Source organism: Lethenteron reissneri, chromosome 46, assembly GCF_015708825.2.
Source record: "Lethenteron reissneri isolate LAM-NWPU_2019-01 chromosome 46, ASM1570882v1, whole genome shotgun sequence".
Lineage (NCBI taxonomy): Eukaryota > Metazoa > Chordata > Hyperoartia > Petromyzontiformes > Petromyzontidae > Lethenteron > Lethenteron reissneri.
This window is the reverse complement of record NC_083824.1, coordinates 11,871,870-11,894,573: the sequence shown is the minus strand read 5'-3', so window position 1 is coordinate 11,894,573 and position 22,704 is coordinate 11,871,870. Positions and strand designations below refer to the sequence as shown.

Here is a 22,704-nt window from a genome sequence, read left to right as displayed (position 1 = left end):
AACAGTCTCCACGGCAACCGTTGACGTCACGGGCGGGAACCTCACAACCCCCAAGCGGGGCATGCGACTCCAAGCGGTCGAATGACGGAACAACTCGCGGCTGACGTCACGGATGATGCCCACACACTCACGACACCAATGACGTCAAATATAAAAAAAAACTAAACAGATTGTGTTGGTGGTGATGCTGCTGTTTGGGCAGTCGTAGGCAACTACCATTAACAACAGCTCATACAACAAATACACACATACAGACAGACCCCGGGTTACGAAAGGGTTAGGTTCCCGAGAACGATCCGTAGCCCGAATTTTCCGTGTGTAGGAAACGGAACAATTTCCCCTAAAAAATCAAGAAAAATTCCATTCACCTCGACCCGAATGAACCTCGAGTGAGGAGGCGTAAGGCTGCCCGCCTTACGGTATTCATCCGCGCCGCACTACTTGCGCTGACGTAACCAACGCGAAACATCTCCGCGTGTTGAACGTGTCGGACGTGATTTACGGGAGCATTTCCGTGAGGTCGGAGTTCCGTAAGTTGGGACTTCCGCAACCCGGGGACTGTCTATAAACTAGGCGACGTTTCGTGCTATGAAGTAGGCACATTGCCCGAAACGTTTCCTTTCACACCTTCGATTGGCGCGTTTGACGTACGGTGTGAAAGAAGTTTTACATCGATTGAAAAAATGTTTTTCTCGTTGTAGACCACACGGCGTGATTGGCACGTGCTGGTGAGACGAGGCGATGAAGAAGGCTGCTGTCCCTGGTGAAGGCCAATCAGTTTAAAAAAAACAACCCCATAGATCACAATTATCAGAGCACAAGTCCCGTGTGTGTGGTTAATGCAGACTTGATTCCTTGCGGAGGGTATCTACTTTGGTGTTTGAACATCTCAACGCCTGTTCTATTGCCAGAAAGGGTCAAACCTATTCTTCTTTTTCTCACTTTGACATTGGCAGATAGGTCCCCATGATGATAGGTGCCGAGTGGACTTGTTAGTGGTGGCCAGAGGCTGGACACCACAGCCAACGCAGCAGCAGTAGCAAACTCCGTCGATGTGCTTATCTCAAGGTCCGATACATATTTGTTTTTGTTTAAAAAAAGTGAACTCACAGACGCCGCGTAAAATCTAAGCGTTTATTAACATTTGTCAATCGGCACAAATGGTGACCGCAAAACGTTTCAAATCAGCGACCCTCTGCGTTGCCTCGACCGAGACGTCCCTGGATCCAGGCCGCGTCCAACTTCACACGGCACCACCGCCTCCACCACAGGGCACCACCGCCTCCACCACACGGCACCACCGCCTCCACCACACGGCACCACCGCCTCCACCACACGACACCACCACCTCCACCACACGGCACCACCACCTCCACCACACGGCACCACCACCTCCACCACACGACACCACCGCCTCCACCACACGGCACCACCACCTCCACCACACGGCACCACCACCTCCACCACACGGCACCACCACCTCCACCACACGGCACCACCACCTCCACCACACGACACCACCGCCTCCACCACACGGCACCACCACCTCCACCACACGGCACCACCACCTCCACCACACGGCACCACCGCCTCCACCACACGGCACCACCACCTCCACCACACGGCACCACCGCCTCCACCCCACGGCACCACCGCCTCCACCACACGACACCACCGCCTCCACCACACGGCACCACCGCCTCCACCACACGGCACCACCACCTCCACCACACGGCACCACCACCTCCACCACACGGCACCACCACCTCCACCACACGGCACCACCACCTCCACCACACGGCACCACCGCCTCCACCACACGGCACCACCGCCTCCACCACACGGCACCACCGCCTCCACCACACGGCACCACCACCTCCACCACACGGCACCACCACCTCCACCACACGGCACCACCACCTCCACCACACGGCACCACCACCTCCACCACACGGCACCACCACCTCCACCACACGGCACCACCACCTCCACCACACGGCACCACCACCTCCACCACACGGCACCACCGCCTCCACCACACGGCACCACCGCCTCCACCACACGGCACCACCACCTCCACCACACGGCACCACCACCTCCACCACACGGCACCACCACCTCCACCACACGGCACCACCACCTCCACCACACGGCACCACCACCTCCACCACACGGCACCACCGCCTCCACCACACGGCACCACCACGCGACTACTTTTATCTCCTTGCCGACCCACATCAGGAAGCACCTTCACTCGCGATCCGAGTTCCTGTTGACAACCTGAGGATGCTGGATGTAGTCCACGCAAATGTTGCGAGACTCAACAACAACAACAACGCCCCTGCTGGTGCTGCTGCTGCTGAAGCAGCGATACATCGGGCCACGTGTCTATTCACGTGGGCACTTTTATTCGTTGGCTGCGTCGGGTGGCAGAAGGTTTATGACGCAACATTTTATTTACACGACAACAGAACTTTAAACCAATTATTAATCAGAACATCCCGCCGTAGAATTTAGAACGTCAACAAAAACGTTGCCGATTTTGCCCAAAGTTTAGCTGGAGGTTACATCCAGCATCATCAGGTTGCTAGCGGGCGCTCAGCTCTCGCGACAGGCGCAATCTCCAGTGAAACGTCGGACGAAACATTTCAAAAGTCTCGCCTGGGCTGTTCCACGTTCTGCCTCGTCAGCGTCCGTGTTTTGTTGGAAAACCCAAAATCAGTTGGCACGTTGCCCACCCCGTGACTGGCACCGCCGTCGGGCGGTGGCGGGCTAGCTTAAAAACATCTAACCCAAAACAGAAACAAAACTAATTATGAAACTTGCTAAAGTTGGGCCAACGTCCGTACGGGGCTGTAACCGTTGGCCCAACCTTAGCCCGACGTCGGCTCGACATTGCACGATTTCTGGGCCAGCGGGTATCGCCCCCCTCCCCCGCCACCTCCTCCACCGTGCGGCAGCCCGCGGCCTCGAGTGTTTAGGAGCTCTTCGTCGGGACCCTGATGGTCACCGTCTTCACCTCCGTGTACTCCTGCAGCCCGTACTCGCCCCTGCGCGAGACGGGAGGGAACAGAGGGAAGCGGGCGGAGGTGAGCAGTGGCAGCAGTGGCAGCAGCAGGGGGGAGGAGGAGGAGGTGGTGGTGGCGGCGGCGGCGGTGACGGTGGCCATGGGAAGGTGAGCGGCCGTGCTGGGCCACGCGGCCCGTAGCCCAGAAGCGAGGGCTGGTGGATCACGGATGGCGCACGTTCGAGAAAAGCCCTCCCCACGTACCCGCGGGCGTCGAGGTCGCCGTCCCTCCCGACTTGCCGGGGTGCGGGAGTACAGCAAGCGGGTTCACTTACGGCTGTACGGGGACTGAGCGTTACCTCCCCCTCGCCCAGCGTGGGTTTTGTTTCGGGTTGTCATGAACGGAGCCGGTCAAACATCCCAATTACAGCGCCGCTGAGCCTGGCCAATGGTAGGTGGCGCTGGTTCGAGCTGCCTTCCCACTCGTGCGCGGTTTCTCACACCTCTGTGATAAATCTGCGCACTTTACAAATTCTAGAGCGCTTTGAAGGTATATTCATCGTAAATACGTCAAGTTGTAATGTGCCGTGCAGCTTTAGCTCAGTCTTGACGGGAGAGAACGACCCGCGACGAGCAACCACAGACGAGCGGGAAGGGCAGCAGCCACGCGGTGAGCCCAGGCTGCCAATGGTTGCCCAAGCTCTGCGGTCCTCTATATATATGAAGGTCTTATTGGCCAAGTTAATAGATCTTTACATGTGGGAGGAAACCCGAGCAGCACCCGGAGAAACCCCACGCGAGCGAGCGAGCGAGCGAGCGGGAAACGCTCGAGCCCATCCAGACGCAGCAGGTGCAGTCCACACTGCTGCTGCGCCGCCCTCTCGTGGCGAGCCTGGGTTACGGCTCCTCCGCGACGCCCGCGGGAAGGGGGCGGTGGGAGCCACCACACAACTCCTCCACCGCTGCTAGCGCGACGCAAAGTGAGCGTGGGCGGCTACTCACATCTCCCGGCCGTTTCCCGACATCTTGAATCCGCCGAAGGCGGTCTGCGCCTGGATCACGTTGTAGCAGTTCACCCTGCAGACCGACACAGCAGGCGGTTGTGAACAACAGCAGCGCGCTGTGCACAACGGTTGGCGTGCGGGTGTCAGTGGGTATGCGAGTGTGTGGGTGTGTGCTTGAGTGGGTGTGCGAGTGTGTGTGTGAGTGTGCTTATGGCTAGCTCTGATTTGACAGCAGAGGTCTCACTCCAAATCTGTCGGGCGACATTATCTTTTCATTGACTGTGTAATGCTATGTGGATGCTACCTGGCCTGTCGCTCCACACGAAGCTTCGGTTCTTCTCAGCCACAGTCATGCCCTCCCTTCTCTATGCTTGTATGTGCCTGAGTGCGTGCGTCAGAGCGTGAGCGCGTGCGTGCCTGCTCACCAGACGGTGCCGGCCTGCAGCCCCGCGGCGAGCGTGAGGGCCGTGTCGAGGTCGCGGGTGAAGACGGCTGCGGCGAGGCCATACCTCGTGTTGTTAGCCCGCTCCAGCACCTCCTCCACCGTATCGAACTTGAGGATCATCTGCACCGGCCCGAAGATCTGTTCGCACGCACGCACGCACAATGTCCAGAGGCCTCCAGGCTCCGCGGGGGTTAAATCAAGAGGCGTTGCGACGCGCTCACGGCGGTGGCTGACCCCAAGCCGGCGATCAAATGTCTACGTGTCTCTGGAAGGGTCCGGTCTCAAAAGAAGACCATTAATGCAGACTCTGAAGTTTCCACAGTTGGCTCTGCGGGGGCTGTAAGCGAGAGGTGAGCAGCAGGAAATCGTAGCGAGGACAACTCGGGGCAGGGCTGTGCCTTGCCTCCTCCGTGACGATGCGCATGTGGTCCTGCACGTCGGTGAAGACGGTGGGCTGGATGAAGAGCGCCCCAGCCGCGGTGTCCGCGCCGCCCCCGCACGCCACGCGCGCCCCCTCCGTCTTGCCGCTCTCCACCAGCTCCAGCACCTTGTCGAACTGCGTCTGGTCCACCTGCGGGGTCACGCGGCGGGGGTCACGCGAGGTCACGCGGTGGGGTCACGCGGTGGGGGTCACGTGACAGAGTCACGAGAGGTCACACAAGGTCACGTGGGGGTGCAGGGAGAGGCACGGTACCACCCGTTGTATTTGTCCGCTGTCCGTGTTGTCCGTTCACACAATACTCACCCTGAAGCTATTTTGCCGTTTCTGCAAATTCATTTCACAATTACAGGAATACCGCCCCCCCCCCCCCCCCCCCCGCTATACATGAGGGATGCGTTCCTAGGAAATGCTGCTTAAAATCAGGGGTTGCGTTCCGGGCGGGAATTCGTGACTAAATGTCATGAAGCGTACGGAAATACATACGATTAGAAGTTAGCACCCCCTCCCCTCTCCCTCCTCTCACACGGAGGAGTCATTGCTTTGCGCGGAACTATTTAAACTACGAAACTAAACTATTTAAGCTACTATTTTTTTTTTAATTTTACCAGGTAAGGCCCACTGAGCTATGTAGCTCTTGTTTCAGAAGGGACCCGGCTATCACAAATGATAGCTCAACGAAGTGGGCTCATCGTCATCATCATCATCATCACGTGGACATTTATAGCAGCAAAATACTCGAAACGCCGTGATGTTTATTTTAAATGTGGAGGGGAGAACCGGAGGGCTCGGAGGAAAATCCACACGAGCCCAGAGAGAGATGCAGACTCCAAATATACAGCAGCAGGCGTCAGGGTCGGCATCGAACCCACGACCTCCTGCACACCAGGCGAGGCAGTCAACATCTCCTAGTCACCGTGGTGATGATGATGATGAGAGACACGTGAACTCCAAATACAGCAGCAGCAGGCGTCAGGGTCGGCATCGAACCCACGACCTCCTGCACACCAGGCGAGGTAGTCAACATCTACTAGTCACCGTGGTGATGATGATGAGAGACACGCAAACTCCAAATACAGCAGCAGCAGGCGTCAGGGTCGGCATCGAACCAACGACCTCCTGCACACCAGGCGAGGTAGTCAACATCTCCCAGCCACCAAACGTCAACTTGACGGCCGTGAGCGGCGGTGGGGGGGGGGGGGGGGGGGGGCTGCAGGCGACCGCCACCGCGTGGTCCTCACCTGCGGGCCCTGATCGGTGCCGGGCCGGAGGGGGTCTCCGAGGGCGCGGCGCCGCGCGCGCTCCACCGTGCGGCGCACGAACTCGTCGTAAACGGGGGCCTGCACGAAGACGCGCGAGCCCGCCGTGCAGCACTGGCCCTGGTTGAAGAAGGAGCCCTGGTGGGCCTGCTCCACCGCCAGGTCCACTGCCGGGGCCGGGGAGGCGACAACAAAAACCGACGCTTCTGCGTTGTGTTCGCGTAACGCGTGGCCGCGTTTTCGCGACGGGATCCTGTGCCGGGCCCCGTAAGGACGCGGCCAAAATTCAAGGGACGTCAAGGAGCCCTCGAAACGAGTCAAACTATCGAGTGGCGTGTGGGCGTTATTAACGATGCGGCGCTAATTGCGATCGTTTCGGGCTCGCTCGCCGGTTACGTTGAAGAACGACAACTCTGACAAACCGGAGTCAGCTCAGTTCGATCAACGCGACGTTCGGTTTGAAACTGCGTCGAGCGCCCTCGGGATGGAGATCCAGGAAGCGAGGGCAACGGCCCAGGAAGTCGGACTCATTTCTGTTGCTGTGAACCTTGGAGGGTGACCGTGGGCCCAGACCTCCACCTCGTTACCTGGAGTTGAACCCCGGCCTCCTGCCCTGGGAGTGCTCGGCGCTCTGCCACCTGACCCACCCGCCCTCGTTTTGAGGGCCTCATTTCTCACCGAATAATTATTCGAGATTTTTTCGCGCGACCGTCTGTGGCCGCGGCCATAGCGACGAGAAGATACACTCGACGTGGTGTGCCGGGCGCGGTGCCACCGGCCGACCGAGAGAGGAGTCTCGGCCGCTATGAATCTCCGGCGACTTTGGGAGTCCGTGGGCCGTGTGAACCGCGGCTCGTCGGGCCGCCGCCCCGGGGCACTCACGGTCCGCGTCGGCAAACACGATGTTGGGGCTCTTCCCGCCCAGCTCCAGGGTCACGCGCTTGAGGTTGCTGGCGCCCGCAGCCTGCTGGATCAGCTTCCCCACCTAGGGCCACGCACACCGGCGGCTCGACTCAGAACTCAGCCGCCGCAGACGCCCGGGCAGCTTCCCCCCAACGTTGGCACGTTGTTGAAGGCTGTTGGACTGACGTTGGTCCAACGTTGGTCCAACGTCAGCCCAACGTTCCATGTTTACGGGGATGAGGCGATGGATCGTTATGAGCCCAGGGGCATCCTTCATCGTGGTATAGAATGTTTTTGTGATAGAAACCGCCCTCCTTAACGCTGGCGGTGCCTCAATGGCGCTGTTACACGTGATGAGCATGAGTGCGCGCACACACACGGACAGCGGGGAGCGGTAGCGTCGTGGTTAGCGCACCGCATTACGAACCCGGTGAACTAAGCGCGATTCTCGCTCACGGCCAACACCGGTGGCGGCAAATCTGAACCGGTCATGGGCCTCCCCGGGGTCGACTCGGTCTTAAGTGAGTGCACGGTGGGGTGTGGAACCATCAGCGCCTGGCTTGCCGAAGTCAGCAGGGGCAGGCGTGGTGCAGTGCCACCCACCCGCCCGCGCGCCCCGACAGCCCGCTGCGGGCTACACGGCGGGACCCTTGTGATGTGTGCGCTCACCTCGGTGGAGCCGGTGAAGGCCACTTTGTCCACGTCCATGTGCCGAGCGATCGCGGCGCCGGCAGTCGGCCCGAACCCCGGCAGCATGTTGACGACGCCCGGCGGGAACCCAGCCTGGCAGGGGGCACGGGTGGCATGGATGCAAAGACAAAGATCCCCCACGTAGCCTTAAAAGACTGTTGGGGCAAGTGCTGTTAGCGAGTAGAGGCACCTGTGAAGGCCGGCGCGGCACACAGGGGGTGGGTGGCCAACACCACGCTCGGCCGCCTTTGTCTCCCCCAGTGGCGATGTTCACACACCGCACCAGGTACTCGTTTTAGGCCGAGTTGACCTAGGGGAGGCCCAGGACCGGTTCAGATAACCGTCACTGGTGTTGGCCGTGAGCGGAAATCTAACCCGGGTCGCCGGATTCGTAGCGCACGAATGCACACACACACACAGTCTCCAGATTTCAGTCTAAATCAGCTCGAGCCTCCTCCCGTACACACCACGTGACTTCTGCGTGGCCACCCCCACCCCGAGCCCCTCCCCTCTCCCCGTCCCCGCCCATTGTGGAAACAGACGCCGCTCCTCCTCCTCCATGCAGCAGCAGCAGCGGCGAGGCCCTCACGCAGCCTCCTCCTCCCTCTCCTCGTCTCTCCTGACCCATCCCTTTCCTCTGATTCCCCGTTCCTTTCTCTTTCTTCACACATTGTACCCTCGATTCGATCCTTCTTCCCGCCGTGTATCCACGCGTAGGACGTTGCTTGTATTTATAAAATAAAACAAGTATAACCCGTAAAAACAAAGTTTTTCACTATAAATCCTTTATATGCGTGGCGGCTAGAGTCCTCTCGTCCTCTGGCTTGAGATGGCTGCCACCTATGGGTCAGATGATTGCATGGCAGCATTAAGCAATTGGTAATTAAATATAATGTATTTTTGTCCTAAAAAGTGTAACATTTTGGAACATTAATTGTCACGTACAACGAGTCTGTGTGGAAAATGTCAGCTCGATTGGATCACGGGAAGTGGGTTAAAAAACGACCGAAAGATTTGCACGGTCCTAAGCAAGCAAGCAAGTGAACTTAATATAAAGGATTTAATAAAAAAAAGACACTCAAGAAAGACACGCACACGCGTGTATCATCATCAGCCACGAGCGCAGCCGGGTGAAGGGCCTCCCCGCGCCTGCAGCACAACGATCCATATATCGCCTTCGTCCGGTCGCACCGTCTCCGCTCCGTCTCGACAGCGGAGCCGCACTCTGCGGCGCCGAGTCGACACCAAAGCTCCCGCGGCACGGGCGGCCACGCCCGTGCCGCGGGGGCGCGCGCATGTGGAGCATCGGAACCGTCGGACATTTTCGCGCTGAACGACGCGCAGCGGCGATGCGAACGCGCGTCAAAGCGGCGCTGGCGGGTATTGGCGGCGCTGTCACCTCGAGGACGAGCGAGCACACGTGGAGGGCGCTCAGCGGGGTCTGCTCGGCCGGCTTGACGACCACGGTGTTGCCGCAGCACAGAGCCGGGGCCAGCTTCCAGGCCAGCATCAGCAGAGGAAAGTTCCACTGCGCACGCAGACATGGGGGGGGGAGGCGAGGGGAAGGGGGGGGGCCGGGATGACGGACTCGCTCACTCTCGCCCGTGTTTCGCCCGTCTCTACCGTGCAGCAGCGGCGGCGGCAGCAGCCGCGGGTTTCTGGCGGAGGGCGTCGAGGTGCAGCGGTGACGACGATGGCCGCGCCGCGAGCCACCGTCAACCCTTCCCACGTGCCGTGCCCGCTATCGTCACACCGGCCGATGCTGTGCAGCCCCCGTCAACCCTCCTTCCCATGCAACGGAGCGACAATTTGACCTTGGGGGCGGTGTCGCGCACCAGCAGAGGTGCAGGGCGCTCGCCCCGCTCGGTTTGGACGGTTCGCGGTTCGACACGGCGGGGGCCCACCCCAGTTAACGTCGCGGCGCGTCCGCCAGCGGCTAGAAACGCGACCACGGGCGGGCCGTCCGCTGCGCTCAAGAAACGGTGGACATTGAAGAACCCCGTGAGGTCACTCGAAGGAGCAGGCCATCGTGTGGCCGGCGTCGCGGTCCAATCGGACCCCTTTCCCTGCTTATGCATTTCATGCAGTGTACGCGTGTTGAACTTATTTTCGCACCGTGCGTAGGCAACCGCGCGCTAACTGGGGAATGCACAGCGATCGTCGCCCCCTATTGCGCACGCACTCGGCAGGACCCTCCTGAATGAGAGTCTTGAGACTTGGCGAAGCTTTGCTGAGTAAACAAGTGAAATAAGAAATAATGATACAATTACAACGGATGATAATCCTGATATGTCTTTGAATGGCAGAAAAAAACTGAACACATTCATTAATGGCCTTAAGAGGAAACATCTCCTCTAGGCAACGTTTCAGGCAATAGCCCTTCTGCATAGCATATCTTTCCAATGGATGAGAAACTGCCTGCGAATACGCACGCGTGGTATAGACTCTGACTACGCGGTGGCCGGGAGATGACAGTAAAGCGATGGATGGATGAACAAACGAATGAATGACTGGATGGTTGGATGTATGAATGAATTATGGAATGACTGGTTGAATGATTAATTATTTGATGACTGAATGGATTATTGAATGTATGTACAGATGAATGAATGATTGTATGAATGAACGAATTACTGCAGGTATGTATGGATGAATGATTGATGGAATGACAGAATGAATGGAGATTTTCGCGCTCACCGGGATGATCTGCCCACAGACTCCGATGGGCTCGTGCCGCGTGTACGAAATGAAGTCTCCGTCTGCCATCACGGAGACAACACAACAACGACAATGAAACAACAACACCACCATGATACAGCAACACGACAGAACACCGCAACTACACAACGACACAATTACGTAACACAACACAATAACACGGCGACATAACACGACACGATAACACAACGTGGCGTGTGCTGTGTCTGTGTGTTCGCGCTACGGTGGCGAGCGAGTGGGTTAGGGGGAGTGAGTGAGTGGGTAAGTCAGTGAGTGAGTGGGTTAGGAGGAGTGAGTGAGTGAGTGGGGTAGGGGGAGTGAGTGAGTGGGTGAGTGAGTGGGTGAGTGAGTGGGTGAGTGAGTGAGTGAGTGGGTGAGTGGGGGAGTGAGTGAGTGGGTGAGTGGGGGAGTGAGTGAGTAAGTGAGTGGGTGAGTGAGTGGGTGAGTGAGTGAGTGGGTGAGTGGGGGAGTGGGTGAGTGGGGGAATGAGTGAGTGAGTGGGTGAGTGAGTGGGTTACGCACCAACGGGCACCGTACGTCCCTGCACTTTGTCCGCCCAGCCTGCGTAGTAGCGCAGCGTCCTGATGGCCCCGTCCAAGTCGACAGAGTAGGTCGTGAGGAACGGCTTCCCCGCGTCCAGGCACTCCAGCGTCTAGCGGGAGTGCCATCATCATCACCATCATCATCATCACCATCATCATCGCCATCATTATCACCATCAACACCTCCAGCATCATCATAATCAAAATCGCCATCATTACCATCACCACTCCAGCCGGGATTTCCCGCTGCAGACGCAATGGAGGTTGGGGTGGTGACGCGGCGGCCCAGCGGGGGCCCAGCAGGGGCGCAATCGCAGCTCGAACCGGGCGGGCGGCCCCGGTGAATACCGGAGGTACTCGAGTACAGTACGATAACAAAAAACATTTGGGTATCCACGCCATTTGCCCGGCGCCAGGCTGCCACCAGGCGCGCGGCGCCGTCTGTCGCAGACACCGAACGCCCTTCGACATAGCGGGCAACGTGCTGCGTGGCTCTGCCCATCCAGTAACCCGCGAGTCGGCGTCACGTCTGGAGCCGCAATGGCCTCTCGCTCCGGCGGCCTGGCAGGATCCTCCACGTCCACCGCCGCCTGCGGTGCGCGTTGACCGGGGCGGCCCGCGGGGTTTGGAACGGGAGAAAACCCTTCGCGAACCGAGATAACCCGGGACAAAGGACCGGCGAAACGCCGCGGCGGCGTGAGCCGGGGGGCGCGGAGTGGCCACGAGCCGGTGGGCGCGGAGTGGCGTGGAGGAGTCACCGCGAGCAGGGCGCGGTCGCGCTCCACCAGGTCGGCGAGGCGAGCGAGGAGCCGGCCCCGCGCCGACGCGTCCATGCGGCGCCACGGCGAGCCCAGGCGGAACGCGGCCCGCGCCGCCCGCACCGCGCGGTCCACGTCCTCCTGCGCACACCATCCCCGGCATCACCGGCATCACCATCGTCATTATCTGCATCACCATCGTCATCATCGTCATCACCATTGTCATCATCGGCATCATCGTCATCATCGTCATCACCATCGTCATCACCGACATCACCATCGTCACCATCGTCATCACCGGCATCATACTGTCACGGTTCCCTCTCTCTCTCTCGACCAGCTCAAGCTTCCCGTACGTCACGTGACTTCTGCGTGTCCACCCCCACAGGGGGGAGGAGGTGGTGGAGGTGGCTCACCTCGTCGGCCTCCGAGACAGAGCACAGGAGCTGTCCAGTGCTGGGGTTGATGACGTCGAATTTCCGACCGCTCGCGGCTTCCTGCCACTCGTTGTTGATGAACAACTGGGGGGGGGGGGGGGGGTAGAGGGGCGGTGGTGGTTATGGTGGGGTTGGTTATGGTGGTAGAGAGACGGTGGTGATGGTGGTGTCGTGGTTGTGGTGGTAGAGGGATGGTGGTGGTTGTGGTGGGGGTGGTTGTGGTAGTTGTGGTGGTGGTGTGAAGGCAACAGCGTAGTGAAATGGAGTCACACACTACTGCTGCAGTCCTGTGAGGCACCAATCCACCCAGAGCGCCTCGTCTCATTCCGTTACTCCGTCTCCGTTTCAAACGCAGAACGAGAAGCTACGTCCCGTCTCATCCACCACCACCATAATGCAGGTCACAGACACACACACTTACTCACCCACTCACTCACCCACTCACCCACCCACTCACTCACCCACCCAATCACTCACTCACCCACCCACACACTCACCCACCCACCCACCCACCCACTCACTCTTCCACTCAATCATTCACTCACCCACCCGCTCACCACACTGCAGCTCACCTCGCTTTCTCTCTCTGCCTCTCCCTCAGTGCCGGATTAAGCTAGTGCTGGGCCTGTGATGTGTGTGTGTGTGAGTCGATGTGTGTGTGTAAATCCATGTGTGTGTGTAAAGTCGACCGATGTCTGTGTGTGTGAGTCCATATGTGTGTGTGTAAGTCGATGTATGTGTGTGCGTAGATGTCTGTGTGTGTGTCTGCTGGGTCATGTAGCCCGCATGCCCAGCCACCGCATGCCTAAACAGCTTTTGTTCGGCCGGATCGAGGGGGCTAGACGGGCGCGGCACGGGCTGGAGAAGAGATGGAGTGATGTGGTACAGGAGGACGTGTAGCTGAGTGGACTTGCCGATGACTGGTACCAGCGGTGTCAAGATCGGCCTCAGTGGAGGAGGCTCGTGAAGGACGCTACTGGGCAGTTGGAGGCAGTCGCCCTCCAACAACAACGGAGGGCGGAGGAGCGACGCTCACAACAACGAGCGGAGCGCCGGGTGGCTAAAGCACAGCAAGTCGGCACAGTAGGGGGCACAGGTGGTGCATCAGCCAGTCATCTCGGTCATCTCGGTCAGTCGACCCGTGGCACCTGGGTCTGCCCCGTGACCTCCTGCCAGCGGGCTTTCGACACTTCACGTGGCCTCAAGGTGCACTTGGCCTGGCACAAGCATCGTGGTGACGTCACCGCCACTTAGTGGCGAATGGCGGTTGTTGTTGTTGTTGTTGTGTGTGTGTACGTCGATGTGTGTGTCTTTTTCGCCCGGGCAACGCCGGATACTTCCCGCTAGTATGTTATAAAGGGGCCCTAAATAAAAAAAAAACACTTAAATATTAAAACACGAATGTTTTACTTGCATAGTAAAGTAATAGTATTTTTCATTTGCGATACGGCGAGATAATACGACAAATCGCTTAACCTTAAACACCCAGTCGTCCATAAAAGTTGAAGGCGGTATAGTACTATAGTAATAGAGCAAGTGCAGAATCATTGAACTGGAATTGATAGCTAGTGCAGGCCCCGGTGTTGTGGGGAGAGCAGTTTCAGGGTTGTGCCTCTGCCTGGACACTCTTATCGACTGCGCCCAGCTTGAGGGGGGGGGGGGGGGTTGGGGGACTTTTGGCTCTGTGGTCGGCAACGATCATTGCACAACAACAAAAAAGACAACAAAAACACAACACAAAAAAAGATCCCCCGTGCAGGCTGTGACGGACTGTCGGGGCAAGTGCCTGTTAGCGGGCAGGTGTAAAGGCCGAGGGGCTGGGTGGCCAGCACCACACCCGGCCGCCTTTGTCTCCCTCGAGGCGATGTTTACACACCGCACCAGGTACTAATTTGAGGCCGAGTCCACCTAGGGAAGGCCCAGGACCGGTTCAGATAATCATCGCCGGTGTTGGCCGTGAGCGGGAATAAGAACTCGTGTCGCCGGGTTCGTAGCGCAGCGTAGCGCTAACCGCCACACTACCGCTCCCCACACAATCACACACAGACACACACACACGTGTACACAGACACGTGTACACACACACGTGTACACACACACACCCGTGTACACACACGTGTACACACACACACGTGTACACACACACACCAGTCAGAAGCACTCACTAACGCACAACAACCGCCAGTGGCCGTGACGGGGGTGTCTCGACAATAGACGAACGGCGCACGACCCGAGTCGTAAACAACAACATTATTTATTTCTCTTGCTGACCAAGCGAAGGGTCACCGCTATGGGCTCTGGGTTCGGCTCGGCGACGTCGATGCCACCGTTGGCCGCGTCACGATGGGCGTGGCTTGCCGGGGGTTTCCCGCCTTCAGCGGGACGTGCGTGGCAGCGGCGGCGGCAGCTGCGCAGCGGTTCCCGGGGTGACCGCGAGCGGCACCGCCGCTGTCGACGGCGGCGGTGCCGCTCGGACTCGACGCGTCTCCATCGCTCCCTCGGGGGGGGGGGGGGGGGTCGCGAAGCCGCGCCGGTTCCAACCCCTCTCGCCATCTCCCCTCTCCCCCCACCACCCACGACCCTGTGGACTCCGACACGCGCGGCGACCTTCGACTCGCGATAGCGACGCCGCCCGCCTCCTCCGGGGTGCCCCCCCCCCACGAGCTGTCCCCAGCTGCCCTCGGTGCCGCTCGACCTCCGACCCCGGCGAATGAGGTCACTCGCGATCGGCCGATCGCGAGTGACCTACACCCCCCCCCCCCCCGCGGCACGTGACGTTCGCGAGCCCTCGTCACGGCCGGCGCGGTGCGCGAGTGGGGAGCGGTGGCGCAGCGGTTAGCGCGCTGCGCTCCGAACCCGCGACCCGGTTTCGACTCCTGCCCGCGGCCGCCAAGAGCGGTGACGATGATCGATCTGAAGCGGCGCTGGGCCGCATCGCCGCTGAAATGACGCATCTCCCAGAAGGCCGCGCCGCCGATGGGCTGCGGACGCAACGCTGTAATTTATGAGGCGGGCAGATGGATTAATTATCGATAGAGAGGGAGACATCGTCCGATCATTTACTCTGTTAGTCGAGGGGGGGAGGGGAGGAGACGTTATTTATAAAAGCTGAGGGGGGGGGGTGCGACCCGCGTTCGTCGCTGCAGGTCGACCACTCCAGTCACCCCCCACAGCCACGGCCACCGCAGAGGCTCCTGGGGGTCGAGATCAGAGGGCCACGTGGTGCCCCCCCCCCCCTGGGGGGGGGGGGGGTGTAACTGAATCCCGAATGGAACGAGCTGCTGAGTAATTCAAAACATTTCGCAAAACGTGTGGACCCAGACGCCCCCCGGCACGAGTGGCTCTCCTCTCGGACGGCTTCACGCCACCTCTGAACGTCCGCGTCGTCGTATTGTACGGTTAACAAAGACAAAGATCCCCCGTATAGCCTTAACAGACTGAAGGGTCAAGTGCTGTTAGCGAGCACCTATGAAGGCCGGCACGGCACACGAGGGGGTGGGTGGCCAGCACCACGCCCGGCCGAGTCGACCTAGGGGAGGCCCAGCGCCGGTTCAGATAATCGCCACCGGTGTTGGCCGTGAGCGGGAATTGAACCCGGGTGGCCAGGTATTAAGTCCGGCACGACACACGACGGTGCGGGTGGACAGCACCACGCAGGGCCGCCTTTGTCTCCCCAGTGGCGATGTTTACAGACCGCACCAGGGACTCGTTTAAGGCTGAGTCGAGCTAGGGGTGGCCCAGGACCGATACAGATAATCGTCACCGGTGTTGGTGGCCGTGAGCGGGAATCGAACTCGGGTGTTGGGGTTCGTAGCGCAGCGTAGCGCTAACCGTTGCACTACCGCTCCCTACAGATACACTGCACACACACACAAATACACAGACAAAGACCCCCCGTATAGCCTGAACAGACTGTTGGGACAAGTGCTGTTAGCGAGCACCTATGAAGGCCGGCACCGCACACGAGGGGGTGGGTGGCCAACACCGCGCCCGGCTGCCTTTGTCTCTCTCGTGGCGATGTTTACACACCGCACCAGGAACTCTAACACGCACACGTTGACGCGCCGCCAGAGTCCCCACGCGCCCGCCGTACCTGCGTGTACTTCATCTGGGGGTCAGCCACGGGCGTGGGGATCGGGCCCCCGACTCCCGCCGCCACCTGCCCCCCGGCCCCCTCGCCCCCTCTGCCCGCTCCGTCGCCCCTCTGCGCCATGGCCAGCGTCAGCGTGCGTCCCGACGAGTCTGCGACGAGTGGGGGGGGGGTCCGAGTGGGGGTCCGAGTGGGGGGCAGAAAGATCCGATGAGCGTGCGAGCGTGCAAGTGTTGTGCTGCGTGTGCGCGGTGTGTGACCATCGCCACTGGGGAGACAAAGGCGGCCGGGCGTGGTTGCTGGCCACCCAACCCATCGTGTGCCGTGCCGGCCTTCATAGGTGTTCGCTAACAGCACTTGCCCCAACAGTTTGTTAAGGCTATACGGGGGGTCTTTGCCTATAGCATAACTTTCCCAACATAAACTATACGAGGTGGGGTGGGGGGTGGAATTGTTTTGCCTTTGTCGGCAGCGAGCCGTCGACGCTTCCCGTGGCCTCAAAGTGTACCTAGCCTGGCACGAGCGCTGCGGTGATAACAACACCTTTTAGCAGCGAATGTGGTTGTTGTTGTGAAAGTGTAGGTGCGCGCGCGTGTGTGTATGTGGGGAGCGGTGGTGTAGCGGTTAGCGCGCTGCGCTACGAACCTGGCGACCCGAGTTCGATTCCCGCTCACGGCCAAAATTAGTGACGATTATCTGAACAGGTCCTGGGCCTCCTCCCCTAGGTCGACTCAGCCTCAAATGAGTACCTGCTGCGGTGTGTAAACCACCACTGGGGCGTGGTGCTGGCCACCCACCCCCTCGTTTGCCGTGCCGGACTTCAAAGGTGCTCGCTAGCAGCACTTGCCCCGACAGTCTTTGTGTGTGTACGTGGGAAGCGGGCGGGCGGTAGTGTTGAGGGTGTTACCGACTGGCGCGATGCGACCATACGAACCTGCCTCTGCGGTGCTGAGCCGGGGAGAGGGAGGAAGGACGGGTTGGGACACACCGAGAGAGAGAGCGAGAGTGGTTACACCACAGAGCTTTTCAACTATAAAGTTGAAGGGCAGCGACGGTGGGAGGAGAGTGGGTGGGCCATCGTGACCTTGCGTTTCTACTCGGGTCTATTCGCGTTAATGATCAGTCAGCCCTCCAGCCGATAATACACAAAAACATAAAATCTCAGAGTCAAAGGTTGGCCCCGAGCTTGGACCTTGTTTTTCGGCCGCTGTCACGGAGTCGATGGCGTCGCGCAGAGTAAAAACTCTCTCGACGCTCTCCCCTCGACAAGACGCTGTCGCCTTCTCAGGTTCACGGCGCTCGTTTCGCCGAATCGGGGATCTCGGGGGGACTTCACGCCGCCGCCGCCGCTGCGTTGGCGGTAGCCGTGGCGGCACCAGCGCAGATACCAACAGCGGCAAGGCACTCACGCCGCCAGGTGTCCGTCACAGCGGCCAGCAATAAACAGCGCGATTAAAGTTGTGACCACAATCTGCCGGGTGACTCAGGGGTGGAGTGAGCAGCTTGCAATCGGGAAGGTCGAGGGGTTGACGCGGGGTTGTGCTATGGATAGACTTTCCCCACGCCTTACAAATGTGGAATTACCATCACAGGCCCAGAGCTGTAACGAGAGACCGTAGAGAGAGGCACGCCCCCATCTACATCGACGGGACCGCGGTGGGGAGGGTCAAAAACTTCACATTTCCTGGGTGCGCGCACCGCTGAGGACCTCACGTGGCACCATCACATCGACGCCGCGGTGAAGAAAGCGCAACAGCGCCTCTTGACCCTCAGGCGACTGAAGAAATCCGGCATGGCCCCTACGACCCTCATGGACTTCTGCAGGTGCACCCTTGAGAGCATTCTGCCAGGTTGCCGCCTGCAACGGCGACTCAAACCGCCCTGCAGAGGGTGGTGCCGGGGCCACGCGCCGCCTGCCCCTCAGGACATTTGCCCCGCTTGGTGTGGCAGGAAGGCCGGCACGATCAGTGAGGACCTCAGCCACCCAAGCCACTGACTGTTCACTCTGCTACCGTCTGGTAGGCGGTACAGGAACATCGCGTCTAGCACCAGCAGACTCCGAGACAGCTCCTACCACCAGGCCGTCAGACTGTTGAAGAGCCATCACCGTCGATGGCTACCTGCCTTGTACTCTGACCTGCACCTTAGAGACCTTTTTCTACACACACACCCACACACTCACACACAAAAACACACAAACACACACCCACACACCCACACACACACGCTCACTCACAGACACACACATACGCTCACTCACAGACACACAGACACACGCACGTTCACACACACACAGACACACGCTCTCTCACAGACACACAGACACACACGCTCACTCACAGACACACACACGTTCACACACACACAGACACACGCTCACTCACAGACACACAGACACACACGCTCACTCACAGACACATACACTCTCACTCACAGACACACACACACACACGCTCACTCAGACACACACGCTCACTCACAGACACACACACACCCGCTCACTCACAGACACACACGCTCACTCACAGACACACACACGCTCACTCACAGACACACACACACCCGCTCACTCACAAACACACAGACACACACGCTCACTCACAGACACACACACGCTCACTCACAGACACACACACACACACGCTCACTCAGACACACACGCTCACTCACAGACAGACACACACGCTCACTCACAGACACACACACACTCACAGACATACACACACACACGTTCACTCACAGACACACGCTCACTCACAGACACACACACACGCTCACTTACATACACACAGACACACACGCTCACTCACACACAGACACACACGCTCACTCACAGACACACACACGCTCACTCACAGACACACACACACACGCTCACTCAGACACACACGCTCACTCACAGACAGACACACACGCTCACTCACAGACACACACACACTCACAGACATACACACACACACGTTCACTCACAGACACACGCTCACTCACAGACACACACACACGCTCACTCACATACACACAGACACACACGCTCACTCACAGACACAAACACACGCTCACTCACAGACACACAGGCACACAAACGCTCACTCACAGACACACACACGCTCACTCACAGACACACAATGTTACTCTATAGGCAATGTTAGTCTATGGGCAATGTTAGTCTGTGGGCAATGTGAGTCTATGGGCAATGTTAGTCTATGGGCAATGTTAGTCTATGGGCAATGTGAGTCTATGGGCAATGTTAGTCTGTGGGCAATGTGAGTCTATGGGCAATGTTAGTCTATGGGCAATGTTAGTCTATGGGCAATGTTAGTCTATGGGCAATGTTAGTCTATGGGCAATGTTAGACTGTGGGCAATGTTAGTCTATGGGCAATGTTAGTCTGTGGGCAATGTTAGTCTATGGGCAATGTTAGTCTATGGGCAATGTTAGTCTATGGGCAATGTTAGTCTATGGGCAATGTTAGTCTATGGGCAATGTGAGTCTGTGGGGAATGTTAGTCTAAGGTGAATGTTAGTCTGTGGGCAATGTTAGTCTATGGTGAATGTTAGTCTGTGGGCAATGTTAGTCTAAGGTGAATGTTAGTCTATGGGCAATGTTAGTCTAAGGTGAATGTTAGTCTATGGGCAATGTGAGTCTATGGGCAATGTTAGTCTGTGAGCAATGTGAGTCTATGGGCAATGTTAGTCTGTGGGCAATGTTAGTCTATGGGCAATGTTAGTCTATGGGCAATGTTAGTCTGTGGGCAATGTGAGTCTATGGGCAATGTTAGTCTATAGGCAATGTTAGTCTGTGGGCAATGTGAGTCTATGGGCAATGTTAGTCTATGGGCAATGTTAGTCTATGGGCAATGTTAGTCTATGGGCAATGTTAGTCTGTGGGCAATGTTAGTCTATGGGCAATGTTAGTCTATGGGCAATGTTAGTCTATGGGCAATGTGAGTCTATGAGCAGTGTTAGTCTATGGGCAATGTTAGTCTATGGGCAATGTTAGTCTAAGGTGAATGTTAGTCTATGGGCAATGTTAGTCTAAGGTGAATGTTAGTCTATGGGCAATGTTAGTCTGTGGGCAATGTTAGTCTGTGAGCAATGTGAGTCTATGGGCAATGTTAGTCTGTGGGCAATGTTAGTCTATGGGCAATGTTAGTCTATGGGCAATGTTAGTCTATAGGCAATGTTAGTCTGTGGGCAATGTGAGTCTATGGGCAATGTTAGTCTATAGGCAATGTTAGTCTGTGGGCAATGTGAGTCTATGGGCAATGTTAGTCTATGGGCAATGTTAGTCTATGGGCAATGTTAGTCTATGGGCAATGTTAGTCTGTGGGCAATGTTAGTCTATGGGCAATGTTAGTCTATGGGCAATGTGAGTCTATGAGCAGTGTTAGTCTGTGGGCAATGTTAGTCTATGGGCAATGTTAGTCTATGGGCAATGTTAGTCTGTGGGCAATGTTAGTCTAAGGTGAATGTTAGTCTATGGGCAATGTAAGTCTATGGGCAATGTTAGTCTGTGGGCAATGTTAGTCTGTGGGCAATGTTAGTCTGTGGGCAATGTTAGACTGTGGGCAATGTTAGTCTATGGGCAATGTCAGTCTATGGGCAATGTTAGTCTATGGGCAATGTTAGTATGTGGGCAATGTGAGTCTATGGGCAATGTGAGTCTATGGGCAATGTCAGTCTATGGGCAATGTTAGTCTATGGGCAATGTTAGTCTATGGGCAATGTTAGTCTATGGGCAATGTTAGTCTATGCCATAGACTAACATTGCCCATAGACTAACATTGCCCATAGACTCTATGGGCAATGTTAGTCTGTGGGCAATGTTAGACTGTGGGCAATGTTAGTCTGTGGGCAATGTTAGTCTGTGGGCAATGTTAGACTGTGGGCAATGTTAGTCTATGGGCAATGTTAGTCTATGGGCAATGTTAGTCTATGGGCAATGTTAGTCTATGGGCAATGTTAGTCTATGGGCAATGTTAGACTGTGGGCAATGTTAGTCTATGGGCAATGTTAGTCTGTGGGCAATGTTAGTCTGTGGGCAATCTTAGTCTATGGGCAATGTTAGTCTAAGGTGAATGTTAGTCTATGGGCAATGTTAGTCTGTGGGCAATGTTAGTCTGTGGGCAATGTTAGTCTAAGGTGAATGTTAGTCTGTGGGCAATGTTAGTCTATGGTGAATATTAGTCTGTGGGCAATGTTAGTCTAAGGTGAATGTTAGTCTATGGGCAATGTTAGTCTGTGGGCAATGTTAGTCTGTGAGCAATGTGAGTCTATGGGCAATGTTAGTCTGTGGGCAATGTTAGTCTAAGGTGAATGTTAGTCTATGGGCAATGTTAGTCTGTGGGCAATGTTTGTCTGTGAGCAATGTTAGTCTATGGGCAATGTGAGTCTATGAGCAGTGTTAGTCTATGGGCAATGTTAGTCTATGGGCAATGTTAGTCTATGGGCAATGTGAGTCTATGGGCAATGTGAGTCTATGTGCAATGTTAGTCTATGGGCAATGTTAGTCTACGGTGACGATAGTACGAATCTGTACAGAGACAAGGATGCACGAGAGTGAGATGCGACTCCAAGTGAAGTTGTAAAGAATGGACAGCGACGCGTGGGATTGCGATGTAGTGGTGGAGCACAGGGGGATGGTGAGGGGGAGGACGACGCGGGGAGGGTGACGCGAGGAGGACGACGACCGGGATCGAGGAGGCACCTGGCGGGGAGTGGCGGTGCGTTGGGGCTCCACCACGGGCTGGGCACGGCTCGGGGAGCTCCGATGCAAGCATGGCCACCTCCTCCTCGGCTCCACCACACTCGCACCTCCACCACGCTCGCACCTCCACCACACTCGCACCTCCACCACTCCTCCACTCCACTCCTCGACTCTTCTCTTGGACTCGGCACCGCGAGGCTCACAGACGCGCTGTGGTGCAGACGCCACACCAGAGAGCGGCACTTGATAGCGGGTGGAGGAGGTGCTGGTTGTGCTGGTGGTGCTGGTGGTGGTGCTGGTGGTGCTGGTGGTGGTGCTGGTGGTGGTGCTGCTGGTGGTGCTGGTGGTGGTGGTGCTGCTGCTGGTGCTGGTGCTGGGTGGTGGTGGTGGCGGTGGCGTCAAATGTGGCGGTGGTGTTGGTGGTGGCGGTGGTGGTGGCAGTGGTGGTGGTGGTGGCGATGGCGGCAGCGTTAACCTCCAGCCGGCCAAACATTCGTCACCTCGTCACCTCCTCCTGCCGCTGCTGCTGCCCAGCCTCCTCGCTCCGCACTCACAGGGGCAGCCGCACCAGCCAGCCCCTCTTACCCCCGGGAAGCCGAGGTGGGGGGGGGGCAACTGGTGGGGTAGGGGGGCTAGGGGGGGTAGGTGGCGGTAGGGGGGCAGGGGGGTAGGGGGGGTGGGGGGATCTGCACCCCCCCTTCCTTCC

General features: G+C 57.8%; 1 protein-coding gene across 3 annotated transcripts; it reads right to left on the bottom strand.

The window, feature by feature from the left end:
* Positions 1–1,120: 1,120 nt before the first annotated feature.
* LOC133354081 (aldehyde dehydrogenase 1A1-like) lies at positions 1,121–22,141 on the bottom strand. Of its 3 annotated transcripts, XR_009756538.1 has the most exons (15): positions 21,999–22,141; positions 16,296–16,444; positions 12,182–12,286; positions 11,766–11,906; positions 10,988–11,117; positions 10,445–10,506; positions 9,147–9,275; positions 7,727–7,840; positions 7,037–7,139; positions 6,137–6,321; positions 4,860–5,027; positions 4,437–4,594; positions 4,010–4,084; positions 2,163–3,050; positions 1,121–1,260 (listed from the first exon to the last, which is right to left on the bottom strand). XR_009756538.1 is itself a non-coding variant. In XM_061570642.1 (14 exons), exons 1-14 carry the CDS (start codon positions 22,069–22,071, stop codon positions 2,978–2,980), a joined length of 1,665 nt encoding a protein of 554 aa, XP_061426626.1. In that variant the 5' UTR covers positions 22,072–22,141; the 3' UTR covers positions 2,091–2,977. The 3 variants fall into 3 exon arrangements, 2 of the variants coding, with proteins under 2 accessions (XP_061426626.1, XP_061426627.1); XM_061570642.1 differs by lacking the exon at positions 1,121–1,260 and having other exon boundaries at positions 2,091–3,050; XM_061570643.1 differs by lacking the exons at positions 1,121–1,260; positions 21,999–22,141 and adding an exon at positions 17,227–17,497 and having other exon boundaries at positions 2,092–3,050.
* Between the last annotated feature and the right edge of the window lie 563 nt (positions 22,142–22,704).

Coding starts and splice junctions, on each gene's coding strand:
- LOC133354081 (XM_061570642.1), bottom strand. CDS start 22,071: ATGCTTGCATCGGAGCTCCCCGAGCCGTGCCCAGCCCGTGGTGGAGCC. Junction 16,445..21,998: donor GCACCGCCACTCCCCGCCAG/GTGCCTCCTCGA, acceptor CACTCGTCGCAG/ACTCGTCGGGACGCACGCTG. Junction 5,028..6,136: donor GCACCGATCAGGGCCCGCAG/GTGAGGACCACG, acceptor GTGACCCCGCAG/GTGGACCAGACGCAGTTCGA.